The sequence below is a fragment of the Neofelis nebulosa genome, chromosome 10, assembly GCF_028018385.1.
Source record: "Neofelis nebulosa isolate mNeoNeb1 chromosome 10, mNeoNeb1.pri, whole genome shotgun sequence".
NCBI classification, from domain to species: Eukaryota; Metazoa; Chordata; class Mammalia; order Carnivora; family Felidae; genus Neofelis; species Neofelis nebulosa.
This window is the reverse complement of record NC_080791.1, coordinates 110,828,695-110,848,519: the sequence shown is the minus strand read 5'-3', so window position 1 is coordinate 110,848,519 and position 19,825 is coordinate 110,828,695. Positions and strand designations below refer to the sequence as shown.

At 57.5% G+C, this 19,825-nt stretch overlaps 1 protein-coding gene across 2 annotated transcripts in view; it reads right to left on the bottom strand.

Annotated features, from left to right (window-relative positions):
* LRP5 (LDL receptor related protein 5) overlaps nt 1-19,825 on the bottom strand; it is a 103,450-nt gene that overhangs the window by 28,417 nt on the left and 55,208 nt on the right. For both annotated transcript variants that reach the window (XM_058689896.1, XM_058689897.1), the window contains 5 exons: nt 16,140-16,536; nt 14,529-14,700; nt 5,210-5,426; nt 2,599-2,888; nt 1,058-1,284 (listed from right to left, as the gene is read on the bottom strand). In XM_058689896.1, coding sequence (XP_058545879.1) covers nt 1,058-1,284; nt 2,599-2,888; nt 5,210-5,426; nt 14,529-14,700; nt 16,140-16,536 — 1,303 coding nt within the window. The remainder of the gene's footprint in view (nt 1-1,057; nt 1,285-2,598; nt 2,889-5,209; nt 5,427-14,528; nt 14,701-16,139; nt 16,537-19,825) is intronic.

Below are 19,825 nucleotides of genomic sequence, written 5' to 3'. Positions count from 1 at the left end.
GGGGTGACCACGTAACAGAATATCCAGGCTGGGACACTTTGGTAGCAGAGACAAACGCGAATCAAGCTGGCCAGGACGCCGCGGTGACAGGGGAAGCCAGGCTGGGCAAGACGTGGGCAAGTCAGGGTCCCTTTACTCAACGAGGGCGGAAGACAAGCACACGGGGCTGGCAGGCACTGCGGGGCCAGGATTCAAACTCAGCTCTCCTGCCCCCAGTGGGCCCTCCTTCCCTTTTCCGCAGCAGCTCCACAGAAGGAAGCCCCATTCCAGAACCGTGTATTACTTGCCCTTCTGCTAAAACCTGGGCCATTCGCTCTGCGCTGTCGTCCTAAAATCTTTCCTTCCCTAACAGAGCGTGTGACAGGCAGGGTCTGGGGCGTGCCATACACATCACTGATGCTTTAGGGGCGAGCACTGTGTCCGTCTGCACTCTGGTGCAGAGGGAGACGCGACCCTGGCCGCTCTGGCCCCAGTGCCCGGGGCAGGGCCCCCAGGCCGGTGGCAGATTAAAGCGGGTGCCTTGCGAGGCACGTGAAACTCTGCCCAGGAGGCCTATAAGACGCCCTTTGCGAGCAGGCTGGAATCCAAGGACCTCAAAGCCGGCTCTGAGATGGAAAAGTCCGGCGACACGTGGCGGGGGAAGGAGCCCAGCTCTGCTCTCCCTGGCTACGTGACCTTCAGTAAGCCACTCAGCAACTCTGAGCCTCGGTTTCCACATCCGTAAAATCAGGGACAAAGACACTTGCCCCTCGCAGGCCCCCCCAGATGCTGTGCCGAGACAGCTCACGTAAAAGTACCCAGCGCGGCACCCGACACAGTGGCCGCCACTCCTTCCCTCGGCCTCAGTTTCCTCTCTGTGAGATGAACTGGATACATCCAAGGGTCCTACCAGCACCGGCCACCTCAAAGCTAGTGGGGGTCATTACCGCTCGAATCACAGAGCGCCCGCTGGACAGCCACCCCCCCCCCCCCCCGGGCCACAGGTCATCCCACGCCGGCTGACGGACAGAAGTGGGAGGGGACAGAGACGTGTGTGACAAGCAGAAATGGCTCTCACCCTTTGGTGGGGTCCAGGGCCAGTGACCTGGGGTTGTCCAAGTCCCTCCACACGAGGACCTGCCGGAACTGCCCGTCCAGCCGGGCCACTTCGATCCTGTTGGTCCCGGTGTCCGCCCAGTAGAGGTTCTGGCCCATCCAGTCGACGGCCATGCCTTCCGGGTAGTCGAGGCCAAACTCGATCACGTGCTCCACGGAGCTCCCGTTCATGAAGGCTCGGCTGATGGTCTGGGGGCAGGGGAGGAGGCAAGGGCCACGGGTTAGGAAGCGGCATTTGTGCAGACCTCTAACCAGGAGGTGCTTGGCCCACCTGGAACACAATACCGACCACGTCTGGGGCCAGGTCGTCACCAGCGACAGTTTTCAAATAAACGCTTGAAATGCAGCCAAATACAACTTTTTGTTAGGGGAAAAAAAAATGATTTGGTGATATTGAAACATGTACATTTTATACGCGTATGTACATAGACACGTCCTTTTATCCAAACATCTACCTCGTGACATTTTATCTGGAGGAACCAATGTAACGCAAAAGATGAGAAGCCTGCTGAAACGTCAGTGAGGCTTGTGCACAGAGGTGTTCACGACCGTGGTAATGGGGGTGGGGAACTGGAAGCCACCACAGCATTTAAAATAAGGGAATGGTGGGGTGCCTGGGTGGCTCAGTGGGTTAAGCATCTGACTTCGGCCCAGGTCATGATCTCACGGTCCGTGAGTTCGAGCCCCGCGTCGGGCTCTGTGCGGACAGCTCGGAGCCTGGAGCCTGCTTCGGATTCTGCGTCTCCCTCTCTCTCTGCCTCTCCCCTGCTCATGCTCTGTCTCTCTTCAAAATAAATAAAACATTAAAAAAAGAAAATAAACAAAAAAACAGGAGTCCAGCACATGAACCAGTTTGCCAAACCCCGCTTCCCTGTTTTCGTGTATATTCACACCATGCATAAAGAAAGCATTTGCTGGGGGTGCCTGGGTGGCTCAGTCAGTTAAGCGTCTGACTTCGGCTCAGGTCTTGATCTCAGGGATCGTGACTTCGAGCCCCACATCAGGCTCTGCGCCTCCAACTTAGAGCCCGCTTGGATCCCCGACCTCCCTCTCTCTCTGCCCCTCCCCGGTTTGCGTGTGCTCTCTCTCAAAAATAAGTAAATATTTAAAAACAACAATAAATAGATAAAATAGTTCACCAGATCAAGTTACAACAGACAGCATAGCTCTTTAAAGGAGAACGTAAGGGGCGCCTGGGTGGCTCAGTCGGTTAAGCGTCTGACCTCAGCTCAGGTCATAATCTCACAGTCTGTGGGTTCGAGCCCCACATCGGGCTCTGTGCCGACAGCTCGGAGCCTGGAGCCTGCTTCGAATTCTGTGTCTCCCTCTCTCTCTGCTCCTCCCCTGCTCATGCCCTGTCTCTCTCTGTCTCAAAAATAAATAAAAACATTAAAAAAAAAATTAAAAAAAAATAAAACAGAACATAAGACCTTTGAGGCAGGGCCGTCACCGGCAAGGTGTTCACGGCAAAGCCGTGCACGTAGGACCCCTTGCAGACTGTACCTTCAGGCTGACGTCTGTCCAGTAGATGTGATTGTTGGACACGTCGAAGTCCAGCGCGGAGGCCTCCTTGACGCCCGTGAGCGGGATGGCCACGTCATTGTTGTTGGTCTCCAGGGAGATCCTGTGGATGGCAGCCCTGCTCGTGAACACCAGGAAGGCCTCGGGGACGATGCAGGTCTTTGTGTCGCTCAGCAGCTCCAGGCCGATGGGGCAGCCGCACTTGGTCGCGCGGGGCGTGAAGAAACACAGGTGGCTGCAGCCCCCGTTCTTGTCCGCACACGGGTTGGTTCCTGGAAGGAAGCACAGCGGCTCTGAGCACGGGCAGCCCGGAGAGAGAGGCGTGCCTCAATCTGCCATCACACGTCCCTTCATCCCCGCCGGACGTCGAAGGGGGACACGAGGTGGGGATGACGGCCACCGTCCAGGGAAGGGGCAGTAACAATGACCCGGTGTGTCCGAACTCACGCCGTCCGGCCAGCAGCCTGGGAGGTGGGGGCCGTGCCCACCCCCGTTTTTCAAGCAGGGAAACTGAGGCCTGGAGAGGGGACAGGTGACACAGCTGACACAGGAAGTAGCAGAGATGTAAGAGTGCCACGTGACGGGACAAGCTACCCTTCCCTGGGCCTGGACTCCTGGCCCGCGGACCGGACCGATGCCCCGGACGGCCCCTCCAGCTCACCAATGCTCTGCAGCCTCCCACGCTCGGGAGCCGCCCAGGGCCGCCAAAGGGGTCTCTTCTTTACGAAAGCAGACGGCACTTGGCATGATCATTTATTTTTGGCCAGCCTGTTATTCTCACCTGCTGGGGTGCTGCTAAAAATCGGCTTTTAGTGTTAAGTATTTCAGCTAAAATGAAAGAATCCTTTTCCCCATCCCTCTCAGTAAATCCTCGGATGAGAGAGAGACAGAGAGACGAACCCAATTTCTCAACTTTAAATCATATCCCACGGAGACTTCTTTTTTCCTAGCTGTTGGGTTTTATTTTTTGTTTTCTTTTCTTTTCTTTTTAAACACTCACAGGCGGGCCTCACCTTCGAAGGTGGATAATCAACACGTTTCAAAAGGCGACTGGTAAAACTAAGGGTACCAGTCCCATCGTCTCTTTACCAGGAGTGCGGGTCGCTGGACAGTAAGGCCCATCCCAGGGACACAGAGGCACCCCACACCGCCCCACCTCACCGCCAGGCCGCTGCCCAGCTGCCCCTCTGCCAGGCAAACCTTGCCGCCCCCTGCTCCCCAAATTCCAAGCTCAGGTGACCTCCCTCGTGTTTCCAGGCCAGGCATCCCTAACATCCCAGCTCTGACCACTGCCTGTCTGCAGAGCTAAGGAGGGTCTCACCCACTAGACTGTGAGCTACTTGAGGGCAAGTGATGGATCCTCTCTGGTCATTCATTCATTCATTCATTCATCCCCCAAAGGTCTTTTGAGCACCTCCGAGGTAGAGGTGCTGTACTAAGTACAGAGCCCCTGCCCCCATGGAGCCCAGAGACCCGCCCCTCCACCTCCCCTACCACACCCGGACGCTACTCTCTCCAACGTAGCCTACTGACCTGCATCTGGAATCCTTTGCATAAAGAGACAAATCGTCACGTTAAGTGAGAGTCGGCAGATCCTGACTTTCAGCTAAAAGGTGTGTATTTGAGTGAGGGGCCATGAGACAAGGGTCACAGCCCACCCCAGGGATGAGGCGAGGCAGACCCGGGGTGAGTCCTGAGCTCAGCCACTTCTCGGCCATGTGGCCATGCCTCCTTCCTCCCAGTGCGAATGGGGCAACACTGTACTGAGCGTATAGGGCTGCTCCGGGCACTGAGGCACTTAGCCAGAGCTGGCACACAGCAGGCACTCAACGAACATTAACCATTATGACAATATTGCCAGAGAGGCCCGCCCACAACCACCACCTGGTCAATATCCCAGGCCCATTAAAAAAAAATTAGGAGGAAAAAAGGGGCGCCAGGGTGGCTCAGTCGGTTGGGCGTCCGACTTCGGCTCAGGTCACGATCGCGTGGTCCGTGAGTTCGAGCCCCGTGTTGGGCTCTGTGATGACGGCTCAGAGCCTGGAGCCTGCTTCCGAGTCTGTGTCTCCCTCTCTCTCTGCCCCTCCCCTGCTCATGCTCTCTCTCCCTCTCTCCCTGTCACTCAAAAATAAATAAGCATTAGGGGCGCCTGGGTGGCGCAGTCGGTTAAGCGTCCGACTTCAGCCAGGTCACGATCTCGCGGTCCGTGAGTTCGAGCCCCGCGTCAGGCTCTGGGCTGATGGCTCGGAGCCTGGAGCCCGTTTCTGATTCTGTGTCTCCCTCTCTCTCTGCCCCTCCCCTGTTCATGCTCTGTCTCTCTCTGTCCCAAAAATAAAAAAATAAAAAAAATAAAAAAAACGTTGAAAAATAAATAAATAAATAAATAAGCATTAAAAAAAATTAAAATGTATACACATATCCCTGACCGAGATGCCACACCCATTCCCTCCTGTCCTCAACCAGGTATCACCATATCCTGTCCTGCCCATCCCCAGACTGCGTGCCTGTGGACCAAAGGGGGGCCACAGCCTGCCGCTTCTCCCTTGTGCCAGTCGGCATGGCTGACCCGTGGCTGGAGGCTGACCACACTCACCGACGACCTTGGCCACGTTCACAGCCTTGAGCCCCATCAGGTCGGGCAGCTGGTCGATGATGACGTCCCGGGTGGCCTTGACCTTGTGCACACGCTCGATGCTGCGCCGTTGCCAGTCGGTCCAGTAGATGAAGTCCCCTAGCAGCGTGAACCCGAAAATGTGCGGGAGCTTGTCCTCCAGGAGCGTCCGCCTCTTGGTCCCGTCGACGTTGATCACCTGCGGGATGGCAGGCGCAGCTGTGAACCGGCCCCGGGCCTGGGCTGCCTGAAGTACGACAGCTCCCGGGATGCTCGGCTCCGCCCTCGCTGGGCCAGGATACAAAGCCGGGCGGCATGGTTCACTGGCCCAGCTGGACGGATGACCTCTGCGGTGACGGAGCTGGCTCAGGCCTCTCCCCGCAGCCTCCCCTACCTGGGTGCGGCCGCCGTGCCGACAGGTGTCCCCTCCCTTCCTGCTGGCAGCGGCTGCCTGCAGCACCAAAGTGCGGGCCTCCGACCAGGGGCGGGCTGTGACCACAACGTCTGCCCACACGCAGCTCTGGCAGACATCGGATCACTCTCTCGACACAGACTCGAGTTTCAAGAGGCTGGATTACTAACACACCGTGGGCCCTGGGCAAGACCTTCCACTTGTCTGTGGACCGATTTCTTGCTTGGTCGGGACCAGACGAACTCCGAGTCTGATGACTTCTGGCCCTGAGTCTAAGCCTGTAGCTCTAAGACGCTCTCCATCGTCAGGCCCGCTACCGGCCATTTGCTCTGAGATAGAAAAACTCAATCTTTTTCTGGAAGAATCAGTGCTGAGGCAAAGCGTTGACCACAAAAGCCACAGAGGAGAAAACTACTGTCAGACGCGAAAACGCCTTAACCAACCGAAGCACACAAATGGGGTAGGATGTGATTCCGATGACAGGTGACCCTGCAGAAGCTGACGCTGAAAGGAAGACTCGACAGAAACACGACGGCGAGGCTCTCCGGCTCTCAGGCCAGGATGAAAGAGACATGATGAATGAAAGTCAGGTCCCAACAGGCCTCCCGCAGCCAGATTAGATTTCCAGCTCATCAAGAAAAGTGATAAATCCTCTGTTTCGCAGGTGGTGGGAACGTAAGACAGATCAAATTCATGCTGAACGGAAGAGACTTGGGTCCTCTGCTGTTGGGACAGCAGAGGACAAAACTGCTTTGGTCACCTGGGAGGGGCAGGGAGCTCCACGTCCAGCCCGGCCAGTCCCTGCACCCCGTGGACCTCATTTCTCCACCTGTAACTGAGAGGAGTGGCTGGGGTCACCCAGGGAACTTAACCAAAGAAAGAACAATGGCCGGGCCCCGATCAGAACCGGAAGGCCTGGCCCCAGTACGGATCCTGAATGCAGCTCCACACAGGTGGTCCCAACGTGCAGCCCAGGTGAGAACACCAGATTAGGTGATGCCCTTGACCATGAGCTGGGGAGCTGCCGGCCTCGCCCAGGAGGGAGCTCAGGTTGTATTGATTTCTGTGCCCACCTCTGGGCACTATTTCCGGCCCCTCTGGTTTCCCTCCTTCCTCAGCTGGGAATAACCAGGTCTGGGGAAGCAGTGGTCCACACGGACGGCACATTCAAGCTACAAAGAAAATCATCGACAGCTAGAAAAAGAAAAAAAATCACGACTCAAAGCTGTAATATACCAAAATGTCAATACCGCCTTTAAGAGATTTTTCTCTTCCTTCACTATTTCCATATTTTCTCAACTTTCTTTAATAACGGAATTCCAGACATAAATAAATACACGTTCTATTGAACTGGGGCAAGAGAGTACATTTTTCCTGGCTCAGGAGCAATGAAAATGAGCCCACGGAGGACACGGGGCCAGCAAGGGTGATGGCGTTGGCTGCAGCCCGTCCTCTCTCCCCGCCTCTGCCCCTCCTCGGCCGCCCAGCTGCGCCCACCGCCAGGGAGGGGAAGGGTCCCGCACACTGAGAAGCCACTCTACGACCCCGATCATTTTCCATCCTGGCTGCAGAACCCACGAAGCACCTCAAAGGCTCTCCACCAAGACTCCTAATACTTGAAAAAAATTAACGATCCCAAAATGATTTTCTTATTAAAAAAAATTTTTTTAACGTTTATTTTTCAGAGAGAGAGAGAGACAGAGCATGAGTGGGGAGGGGCAGAGAGAGAGGGAGACACAGAATCTGAAACAGGCTCCGAGCTGTCAGCACAGAGCCCAATGCAGGGCTCAAACCCACAGACAGTGAGATCATGACCTGAGCTGAAGTCAGATGCTCACCGACTGAGCCACCCAGGCGCCCCCCCCTAAAGTGATTTTTTATGGCGGCTTTCAGCACACCATGAGCAAATCCAGACCATCCGTAAAAGTTAACTCTGCTGGACGGGGCCTTTAGCCAGTCCTGGAGCACCAGAAGAGTTGGTCCACCGGGAGCACCCACGTCTCAATATTCCAAATTTCCTAGAGCCCTAAGTGGCGCTGAGGGTGGGGAGACAAGACCCAGGGCACATGCTCATCTGACTCCTGCGAGGGTAACGCATCCACACGAAGTCAGGAATAACGGAATCAAGTCTGAACACCCGGGAATGCTGGAGCCAGGGGAGGGCATGGGAGACAGATTTTCCAGGTCAAGCGCTGACAAACTTTTCCTGCAAAGGATCATAAATATTTCCAGCTTTGCGGCCATATGGTCCTTGTAACGCCAAGAACAACCACAGGGAGTGTGTAAAGGAACAAGTGTGGCTGTGTTCCAGGAGAACATCGTTGGTGCAGAAAACAAAAATTACTTTCTGGACGCTGAAATGTGAATTTCGTGTCACTGTCACATGTCACGAAATAGCACTTTAATTATTTTTTTCAATCATTTAAAAGGATAAAAACCATAATGGTACAGAAACAGGCAATCTGGCCCACAGGCTGTAGTTTTCCCCCGCTCTAGAATAGAGGGGCCTGTGCCCCGGATTTTCAGGAAAAGAAACTAGTCGTTTTCAGGAAGTTACGGCAAAAATGCTCACGCAGATACCAAAGGCGCCCGGGGGCCAAACTTGCTCTCTCTGACCCGTGGCTTCTGCCCTCCTGTGCTTGGCCAACTCCACGGTCCCAAAGAAGCCCACGCTCAGCCCAGCACTGAGGGGAAGACGCCACACAGGTCTGTGGGGAGGCCCACAAAATGTGGGCCCCAGAAAGTCACCTGGCTGTAGTTTCCTTACACCGAATCCTCTGTTTCCACTGACTTAGTCACGCAATGAGATATGAGCCCAAGACCAACCCTTTGAAAGCACACGTTTATAGAAAAAGGGCTTCTGTCTTCTTAATAAAAAAAAATTTTTTTTAACGTTTGTTTATTTTTGAGAGAGAGAGAGAGCATGAGCAGGGGAGGGGCAGAGAGAGGGAGACACAGAATTTGAAGCAGGCTCCAGACTCCAAGCTGTCAGCACAGAGCCCGACGTGGGGCTCGAACTCCTGAACCGTGAGATCATGACCTGAGCACCCTAAGATTTCTGTTTTCTGATGGAATCATTATCACAGTCAGACATAAACCAGACATAAATTAAAACTGCCATGGTTATTTTGTTCCACGTAATAAAAAAGATCTTAGACACACACTTGCGTGCACGTGCACGTGGCTCAGCTGCCGGGATGCCCTGTGCTCTAACTTCTTCCCTGGGGACGAGGGACACACAGCCAACAGGCCTCGAAACCATCACTCTCGCACTGAGTTTTAATTCTGGTGGCACCGGAAGTCGCCTCCATCGACTCAGGAAATGTCAGGAGCAGGGAGATGGATAGATTTTTAACTTCTCAGTCCGTGATTTACCCCCAGCCCGCCGGCCAGCCTGCCCTGCCTGGGTACTCTGTCTGAGAGCCTATGCCGATGGCAGATGTCCACCAGCAGATGTCAGCTGCACTGTCCCAGCCGGAGTGAGACAGCAGGGGGCCTCAGAGAGCCCAGACGATCCAGGGCCCCCAGCAAGTCCACGGCAAGCCACACGCTGGTGACAGGTGACACTTCATGCTGCAGAGACAGGCTGAAGAGCCGGGGCTGGGGGTCGGCCTGCAAGACTATCGTCAAGTCAGAGCAACCCAGAAGGAAAGAGCCGAGGAGGAAGCTTTACAGATGAAGCCTTCAAGGAGCGAGACCACTCCTCGCTTCTACTCAGTAACGGCTTAAACCACCCCCCACGGACACACACCACAGAGCGTGCAGACGTGAGGCTGCTTCGCGCGTGTCCAGCCGTTTAAAAAACTTTTCTTTAACGTTTATTATTGAGAGACAGAGAGACACAGAGCGTGAGCAGGGGAGCGGTAGAGAGAGGGGGAGACACAGAATCCGAAGCAGGCTCCGGGCTCTGAGCTGTCAGCACAGCTGGGGCTCGAACTCACAAACTGTGAGATCATGACCTGAGCTGAAGTCGGTCGCGTAACCAACTGAGCCACCCAGGCGCCCCAGCCGTTTAAATGCTTTGCCTATTTCAGCGCTGATAATGGGTATAATTCCTCCCTCTACTCTAGAAACAGGAGGCACCAGAATCCGCACAAATAAGCTGGAGGAGAAGGCAGGGCATCAGAACAAGTGCGGCCGGAAAAGCAGCCGAGGCGCCGTCTGGGAAGCTTGAATGTCACCCCCCAGCACCCCGTCCCCTCTCCCCAGCGTCCCCCTGGAGCACTGACTGTCCCCGACGTGCTGCACTGTTGTCCCGTTATCCCGCGTCTATGCCCCCATCTAGGACACCCGCCCCCACCAGGGGGCCCTCTGTGCCCTGCTGCTCTCCCAGCACAAGGCGGCGTTCAGTAGACCCTGCAGAATGAACAGGTGCTTGCCGAGGGGTGGGGACGTGATAGACGGCACTGTGATGTGACGGGAATTCTGTTCAGGGACCGGCTGAGCAGCCACGGGAAAGGGGCACCTGCCTGGACAGGGACGAGAGGAGGGGGCCCAGCAAGGGGCAAGTGGGAGCCACAGAGAGCGTGTGGGAGGGAATGATGGAAGGGCGTGGGAGCGGGCACTCCTGACACAGAGCCCGTGTGTCTTGAGTCCCCACCGGGGGTTAGCAGGCGACCCCCACGCCAGCTGCACCCAAGAAAGCTCCCATCTGCTCTGGGAACAGCCACTCGCAATCAAGCGGAACGGCGATAATGATGCTGATGACTCAGTGACTGAGCGGGAGCACCAGCACTGGATGGGCTTCGAAGGTGCTTCCAGCCCGGAGAGGCGGCCTCCGGCATTTAGGGAAGGCAGACGCAACACCGTGTGGCCAAGCGCAGGGGACAGAGACTCGTCCCCATGCACGAGGCCGCCGCACATGGCAGGAGGGAACTCCGGGCTTCCGAGCGAGGGGACCGGAGGGCAGCTGGGCACGGGGGCTCCGGCAGCACTCAGGACGGAAGGAGCTGCTGGCGGGAGGCCCCACGCTAGGCTGCCATGGGACTGGCGTCTGCCAGGAGGCACAGACAGAGAGAAGTGTGGGGCGGCGCAGCTCAGGTGAGAGAGAGCTCAGGGAGGCAGTGCGTCCGGTTGCTTTCACGAGCCAAGTGGACACCCCTGTGACCCAGGCCCTAGGAGCTGCAGCAGGTCTGAGGAGGGAAGTGCTCTCGAGGTTGGGAGCCCCGCAGGGCAGGGAGGAGAAGGGCAAATGCCCAAGCGGATGGTTGGGGGGGGGGGGGGAGAGGGGCGCGGCAGGCCTGGTCCTGAGAAAGGCTGAGCACGAGCTAAGGGCACCCACGGGGCAGGTGCCTCCAAACCCAAGGGCTCCAGACACAGGAAGAGGGTTAAGGAGGTGTCCCGGGGCATTCCTAGCCCAGAAGGGTGGGAAACTATGGGGCTGCTATGCGGACGGTGTCCACAGACCTCAGCCCCCGCCCATCCCGGAGGGCTCCAATCCGCTCGTGTTGGGGAGGTCGGGGCCGCCCCCCAGAGCGAGCCCGCCTGCCCCCATGGTGGGGGCCACCCGTGACTCCCACCCATCGTGACGGCAGCCAGCTGGCCCCCTGAGGGGCTGGCCTGCACCTGACGTCCAGGACAGGTGTCACAGACACGGCCAGCAGGAGGCCCCACCTGGAGGGCAGTGCAGACTCTCCAGCGATTCAGCCTGTCCCATAAATCCCACGTACGTGCTGCTAATGCCATCCAGATGCCTCCCCGTCTGCTCAGGCCGGCATTTCCAGACCTTTGTTCTCCTCCCAATGCAGCTGATCCTATAAAGTCCTCCTCGGGCCCGATGGCCTCTTCAAAGGGAGAGCCGGCTTATCACCGTCTAAAGTTCCTTTCTTCCAGCGCACACAACCCCACCACACGGAACGCTTCCTCCCCGCCGGAACGACCCCACGACGTCTGCCCAAGGCCAGCACCCGGGCTCCTCAGCGTCTGGCTTGGCTGCTTCATTGTCACTGGACATAGTTTCTTGGAAGAATGACAGCTGTGGCTGTCCCAGCTTGGTTTCTACGTCCCCTGACCATGGAAAAGCAAACACATCCCCCCGCCCCCTGTTGCCCTCAAATTCCCGCGCGGCTGTTGCCCCCTGAAGCCCTCAAACTCCCCCGTGACCCCCAGCAGGGGCCTTCTGCACCTGGCCTGGGGGCCTGACCCAAAGGTCTGCCCTAAGGAACATCTGTTGGTCATATTCACCAAGATGGCCCGGCCCCGAGAACACGTGGCCAATTTCCTAGCACGCTCGGGCCGCCTCCAGGGATGTTCACCTCTGGGTCTGGGGCAGGAAAAGACTCACCGAGTTGACCCGGAGGACGGTCTCCACGTCCGTCCACATCAGCGGCCCCCCTGGGGCAGAGGTGGAGGGGCGGTCAGGCACAAACCCCACAGCCGGGGTCAGCATTCCCAAAGCGTGTGTCACCAGAGCCACGGCGGGGAAAGAAAGGGACCCGGGATCATATAGTTGGAGAACACTTACCCAGCTCGTGTCCTCAGAGAAGCTCAGAGTATCAAAGGCTCCCCCAACAGAAACCCTGCAGGGAGGTCACCACGCGTTTCCAGGTTTGCCTGACCCAAGATTCCCAAACGCTTCTGATTCCGCAGCCCCTGCCTTTAGGTTTTCTGGTGATTAGCTCCACGGGGATAGGCAACGGGATTGCGGTGCGTGTTCCTGGTTCGCCCGCGCAGCCGCTGTGCCCTCCGCTCTGTCCCCTACCCCTGGCCCGTCCCCATCTGCTGCCAGGCTGGCTGTTTTCAGTTCCTCTGGTTCCCTGTGAAACGGTGTTCCTACCTCTCCCCAGCCTTGCACCTGTGCCCATTCTACAAGGCGACGTTTATCTTCTGTATAGTAACCTGACATGTCTTAGGGCTTGGATGTTAGGTCTATGGATTGATTCTAAAGGTGGAAAACCAGGGGCGCCTGGGCGGCTCAGCCAGTTCAGCATCTGACTCTTGATCTTGGCTCAGGTCATGATCTCACAGTCCATGAGTTCGAGCCCCGCATCGGGCTGTGTGCTGACAGCTCAGAGCTTGGAGCCTGTTTCAGATTCTGTGTCTCCCTCTCTCTCTGCCCCTTCCCTGTTCATGTTCTGTCTCTCTCTGTCTCAAAAATAAATAAACGTTAAAAAAATTTAAAAATAAAAATAGAATAGAATAGAATAAAATAAAATTAAAATAAAAGAAAAGAAAAGAAAAGAAAGGAAAGGAAAGGAAAGGAAAGGAAAGGAAAGGAAAGAAAAATAAAAAATAAATAAAAGCAGAAACCTACTTACCACACGACTCTGAGCTAGGTACTGTCCCCCTGGACCTCCGTTTCTCATCCACAAATAGGGACCATGCCACATAGCTCAAAATACACGTGTCCATCCACAGGTGGATGGCTGATGCGGCCCATCCATACAATGGCACGCTATTCTGCCATAAAAAGGAGTGACAGGAGGGCACGTCACATCGATGATCCCTGGAACACTGTGCTACGTGAGGAAGCCAGGCACAGAAGGCTGGCTGTCCTAGGACCGCAGTCACATGAAATGCCCAGGACAGGCAACTCCGTAGGGACAGACAGGAGATGCGTGGGTGCCAGGGACTGGGGAGGGGAGACTGGAGACTGGCTGCTTATTGGGTCCGGGGTCCTGGGTGATGAAAATGTTCCGGAACTAGAGAGTGATGATGGTCGCACAGCACCGTGAATGTATTAGACGCCACAGAGTGGTACGCTTTGAGAACGTGAAAACCCTCATCTCGTGTCATGTTTGTTTTACCGCAGTTCACAACCCCAGCACACCGCTGCGGGAGTAAATGGAGCAATGCCTGTAACGTGTCCAGCAACATCAGCTGGACACACGCAGCCCCAGCCCGCTCCCAGGGGTGGTGGGGTCCGTGGAGACGAAGCCTCCTTGGCCGATCCCGCCGGAAACAAGGGTCTCATCTTCAGGCTCAGAGGCTCAAGAAAAACTCCCTGTAGCAACAAGATCCCTTTAAAGATGGCCATTTGTAGGGAATCCGACGGGAAATGGCCACTATTGCAACTGCTTGCGTCTGCCTGGGAGAGGCACCCACGCAGCCCCGAGCCCCCTTCACGGTCCTGCTCAGCAGTGTGGCTGGAAACTGCGACACAGACACGCATCGGTGTCCTCACTCCCCCCCGCCTCCTGCAAGCTGCCTGGTGGGGGTCTCTCCGGGAAGCGTGAGGGGAGCAAAGGTGACCCCCCCCCCCAGGTGGTGATGCCTAAGGCCGTGATGGGACCAGAAGCAAATGAGGATGATCCAGAGGTGACTACGAGGGAGGGAGGTGTCCACGCTGAGGAGAGGCACGAACGTCAGGGGCTTCCCCGTGACAGGGACACATTTAACTACCGTACCGCCAAGAGCACCTCAGAAAAATACACCCGTGAGCAAAAAGCAAGCTGCCAAAGAACACATCCAGGACACGACTTACGTTAACCACACAGAATCACGCAGAACAAGACTGTAACATACTGTTCGCGGTAAAAGGAAAGGTCTTTTAACGCCTGGGAATGCCTCACCAAATTCAGGGTAGGGTCACCTCTAGCCTCCACTATGTTGGTAAGATTTTGTGTCTTAAGTGGGGCGCTGGACGTGTGCGTGTCATTTTTTATTACGGTTTTGTATTTTGAAACAGTTTAAGACCCTCGCGTGTCAGAAACGCACCCGAATACGTTATCTTTTCCAGGATCCCGTTTGACCAAATAGCAAAGCACAGACATCCACCTGAGGCCCGCCTGGTACACGTGATGGGCCACAGGGGCGGCCAGGCCTGGCTTCTGCCTACTACTCAGGGCTCGAGGACGGCCAGGCTGTGCCAGGCTGCACAGCCCATATTAACACAGCTTCATGAACCAGCACCACCCGGGACTGGGAGGGAGGAGGCAGGGGATGACTCACCTCGATTTTGTCCGTCTTGGCATCTCCCCAGTACAGCTTTCCCTCCTGTAGGTCCAGGGCCAAGCCGTTGGGCCAGCCGAGGGAGGTGTTCACCAGGACGTGCCGCTCCTGCCCATCCAGGTTGGCGCACTCAATTTTGGGGTTTTCCCCCCAGTCTGTCCAGTACATAAGGCTGGAGAAGAAGAACAGGTCCTTAAAACACTGTCTTGTCCCTGCTGCGTCCCCAGGGCCAAGGACACCACCCTCCCCCCGCCCATAGGAGGCGCTCAGGAGACGCTGGCTAACTGCAGAGATGGGCACCGAGCCCCGCACGCAGGACCAGGGGCTCCGCAGAGAACAGCGGTGCCCCCAGCGTGGGCTTAAACTGCACAGGGTCCTTGGGTTCATCTCCCGCTCAGACGCCCTGCTGAGAGACCCAAGGCTGGAAGGGCTGAACGTCAAGGAGGAGGAAGGGGTGGAGTAGAACCTTCTTCAAGCAGCTGACGGGCTCCCGTGTGCAAAGCGCAGGCTCCAGAGGCAGACAGGCGGACAGCCCCAGCTCTGCCAGCGGGCACCTGGAGCGGGTCACTTCACGTCCTGAGCCTCAGCCCCCAGGGAAGTGACAGAAGCGCCCGACGCCCGGTGGGTGCTCCGCGGACGGCAGCCACGGCCACGTAACCACGGTCACCATCGCCACGGCTCTGCTAGTCCCCACGAGGGACAGCTCCCAGGTGTGCCCTCCCCGGCCGCCTCCCTCTGTCCTTCCAGCTCCTCCAGGCCATCTCCAGGACGCTGGCCCACATCCGGCCCAGAGGGCAGGAGGCTTCCCCAGCGGACCCCGGCTCCACCCCACCCCTCCCGCCCCCCAGGCAGGAGCTCCAACTGTTCCTCCTCCCTCAGGGTCTGCCTGGTTCACGTTCCTGGTCATGAGCCCCCAGGAAGGGCACTGCTACCCTCTGAGCTACTGAGGATGTCAGAAGGGCTCCTACATCGACTGACAAGCTGTTTTCGCAGAACCCTAGAACGGAAAGTTGGAGCCACACGGCCAGATCGAATCCCAACCTCCTGGCTGCGTGACCTGGGCCAAGCCCGTTAACCTCTCTGGGCTTTAGCCTCCTTCACTGTACAACTGTACCTGCCTCTCAGGGTAGGGGTGGGAGGAGGAGGTAAAGATTCAGTGTGTGTGCTGAGCTCAGAAGAGGCCCGGCCCCCCGTACGTAACAAGTAAGGGCCATCGCTTCGGTTACCGTTATCAGCCTAGAAATCACCCTGGTGAACTGTTCCGTTTTACAGGTGAGAAGCGCGAAGCCCGTGGGAAGAAATGACTTGCCCAAGCTCTCGGGGCCCTCCGTACGTGAACACAACAGCCCGTGTCAGACCTTCTGAGAGTCTGGTCCCCGGACGGGCAGGAGCAGAACCCAGGGGCTTGTTAGAAACTCAAGTTCTCGGGCCCCGCCCTAGCCCTCCTGAAACAAATCTGGGCAGAGGGCCCAGCCACCTGCATTTAAATAAGCCCTCCTCCAGGGGATCCTGATGCAGGAGAAAGCTCCAAAACCACTAGTCTCTCTCGCTTCTGGTCAGCCTGCCTCCCAGCCCCAGCCAGGCGGGAGGTCCACCCGCCCCCAGCCTTACCCCATCACGGGGTGCAGCACGATGGCCCGGGGCTCGTCCAGGTCCTCGGACACCAGGATCTTGCGGGAGGTGCCGTTGAGGCGCGTCACCTCGATGCGGTCGGTGCCCGTGTCCGTCCAGTAGAGGTTACGGGCCACCCAGTCGACCGCGATGCCATCTGGGTCGTTGATCTCGGTGTTGACCAGCGTCTGGGCGCCAGAGCCGTCCAGGTACGCCCTGCGGATGGCCCGCACCTCGTCGTCCGTCCAGTACACGTAGCCTTCCAGTGGGTCGTAGTCGATGGCGATGGCGTGCCGGATGTCGTCCACCTGGAGCACGATGTCGGTGAAGTCCGGCGTGTCCAGCGAGATCCTCCGCAGGTCCGTCCGCCGGGCCAGCAACAGCACCTCCTCGGCCCCTGTGGATGGCCAAGCAGTGGGGGTCAGAGGCCCGCAGCAGGGCAGCAGTGGGCACGGCAGGGGAGGGGCTCAGCCAGGCCCCCGAGCTCAGGGCTTCCTCGCAGGTGGTCCTCGGTAACTTTCGCCGAGGTCCCCCTACGTGGTCACCAGTTCGTCTTTGTGAGGCCAGCCATCTTCTAGATGAGACCATACAGACACAGAGAGGTCAAGCAACCTGCTGAGAGCCACACAGCCACCTGGCTTCAACCACTGTGTAAGAGCTGCTTCCCACTCGGTGCCCCTTCTCCCCTGCAAGCCCCTCTCCGGGCCACAAATCAGTTCCAAATACAAGTCCCACGGAGGCACTGGGCTCTAGATGGCAACTGCCAGCCATGCTTCTCAGAGCCCCGGCGGGGCCCCACCTTCCACAGGCCCAACTTCCATGGCTCAGTCAGATGCCACTTCTTCCCTGAGGCCCTCCCCCCACGCACCCCTCGGGAGCAGCTTCATGCCAGCTAACTGCCTCTGGCCACGTGCCTCATCTAACCACACACGACACTGCACGAGGGGGGCTACCCCACCGACAAGGGGGAGCTCCCTGGGGGGCTCCCCTGACACCCCCGTGGCTATAAACAATCCACCTCGGCCCTGGGCCCTCCCTGCTGGCACCTGTCAGAACTCCCCAGAGAAACAGCACACGCGGCCTCATGCTGCACCCCTGGCCTGGACACTCCCTCAGAGCTGGGTCACTGTCCACGCGTTCATTCTGGTCCTTGCTGGTCTCCAGGACCCAGAAAACCAGGATTAGGCCCAGAGACCACTTCTGGAACTTTGGGACCACCTGCCTGGTTTGACGAAAGGCCCAGAACGGGGAAGGACCCACCTCAAGTGGGGCAGCAGGATGGGGACACGGACGGAACGAGTTGAGCACATCTGTCAAACTCAGGCCCCCCCGGGCCCAGCCTCTGCAGCCAGCCGTCCGGTCGGGCCACAGCCCTCAAACAGCACACGGTCCCCTGTACCCAGCGCCAGCTTCTTGCCCCAGCGGCAGGGCCCTTGGAAGCCGGTGCCTTGCAGAGTCCATCTGGAGCCCCCGGCCTCGCATTTCGAGTTAAGGACTGTCCTGCTCCAAGGCCCAGAGCTCCTAATCCGAGTCCTCCACTAGAGGGCGTACACGCGGCAGCAATGTCTCTATCAGCCCAGGGCTGGGAAACTGAGGCAGGCAGTGCTCAGAAGGTACCCCAAGTGCCTGAGTATGCTGGAAACCTCTGAGAGCTAAACTCAGATTTGGTCCCAGTTTGGTGTGTGTTGGAGGGAGGGAGGGTAGAATTCTGAATTTCAACGAATTGTCTTCCCCTGGGCCCCAATCCTAGTATGTGGTGTTGACATCTGACCAGTCCTTCAAGGCCCAGGTCACACACCTCCTCCTCCTCTAGGAAGCTGTTCCTGCCTCCCCCAGCCTAATGGATGAGCTGACCACACACACACACACACACACACACCGCTGCCATTCTGGCACATGTCCCCTTAGCTCTCTGCAGCCCCCAAAGCCACACCCAGAGCAGATACTGACATCCTAGGACAAGCAGGGAGAATGCAGGGCAGAAACTTCCTGGCCCTGCTCCCACTGTGTGACTCTGGGCAGGTCCCTGACCCTCTCTGGGCTTTGGTCTCCTCGTCGAAAATGAAAAATCAGCCCAACCTGATGGTGTCCAACTTCCTGTCTAGCTCTGACATCAAGGGAACCACAGACGGACCTCCACAGAGGGCGCTGGCTTCATCTGCCACCACGGAGGGAAGGGGGAAGCCTGCCAGGGCACGGCCAAGAGGGCATCTGCACAACTGTCCAGAGGCTGCCGAGCTCCCAAGCCAAGACCGGGGCAGCTCACTGTGCAAGACGGAAGGCTGTGTGTCAAACCCCACTGACTTCAGGTAGGACTTCCTCCCCAGAGAAAACACTGGCTCCCCGAGGGAAAGCGATACTCGGTCCTGAAACACACGTGGAGACTGTTTCCCCCACCCCTGTTTGCATGACCCTTCAGACACAATCACCCACAACAGCATAATCCTTGGGCACCTGGGCGGCTGGTTGGTTAAGCGTCCGGCTCAGGTCATGATCTCGCGGTTCGTGAGTTCGAGCCCCGCGTCGGGCTCTGTGCTGATGGCTCAGGGTCTGGCACCTGCTTCGGATTCTGTGTCTCCCTCCCTCTTTCTCTCTCTCTCTCTCTCTCTCTCTTTCTCTCTCTGCCCCTCCCCCACTCATACACACACACACTCTCTCTCTCTCTCTCTCTCTCTCAAAAATAAATAAACATGAAAAACAAATTTTTAATAAATAAACAAATAAAAATAAAATAGCACGATCCTCACACCCTGTCCCGGAGGTATGACCGTGTCCCTTTTTACTGATGAGGAACTGGATGCACAGAGAGGGTAAGCTCCCCACTCAGGGGCACACAGCAGCGAGTGGGAAAATAAGGCGGCACAAACGCGTCAATCCCTGAGGCACAGACAAGAAGCCGGAGGCAGGTGTGCCTTCCAGCTTGGCTCAGTCACCCCACCAGCATCTCTGTAGGCGGCTGTTTCAGGCAGGCCCTGGACCAGGCGCTGGGGGCGGGGGTGGACGGAACAGATGCGGATCCAACCCCCACGGTGCTCCTGAGATCACAGGGCAGAGGCCTTCGGTGAGGGAAGACCATCCGCGAACGGGCACTAAGAAGGACAGCAGGGGTTTCAGGAGGCCTCCAAAAGGGGCCGGCTGAGACTGAGAGGTCCGGCCTTCAACTCCCAGAACCCCAGATTCCTGTGGCTGTGACCTTGATTCCAGACCCCTCAGGGGCAAAAGTGTGCCCGGCCCCAGCCCTCCTCCAGCACACCCCACCACTGGGGAACCCCATTACCAGCATCCCTTAAAATTAAGTCTCTGTCGCTGAGGCAGTAATTAAACGCTGAGATAAAACCGGAGGTGATAATTGACTCCAAGGGGGGGTGTCTGACACCCCTTGGGCTGCAGAGCCTTTGAAGTTTTTATTTGAGCTTTATCTAGAAGAATGCAGAGAACAGAGTCGGGGAGGCGGTCGAGTGCTCTGTCCAGGGCCAGGCCAGCGGTGGGCAACTGCGGACAGAGAACCGCTGGCCTGGGCTCTGCTGGCCGCTGGCCGAGCTGCTGCTCACAGACGGCCTCCGAGGTTGTCTGCAGCGAGGTCTGAGCGGCCTCGGGCCACCTGGGGTGGGCGCAGGGCACTGGGCCGGGCCCCGAGAGGGGAGGCCCGCCCCCTCCCTAGAACCAGACGCGGCTCCTGGGTAGGA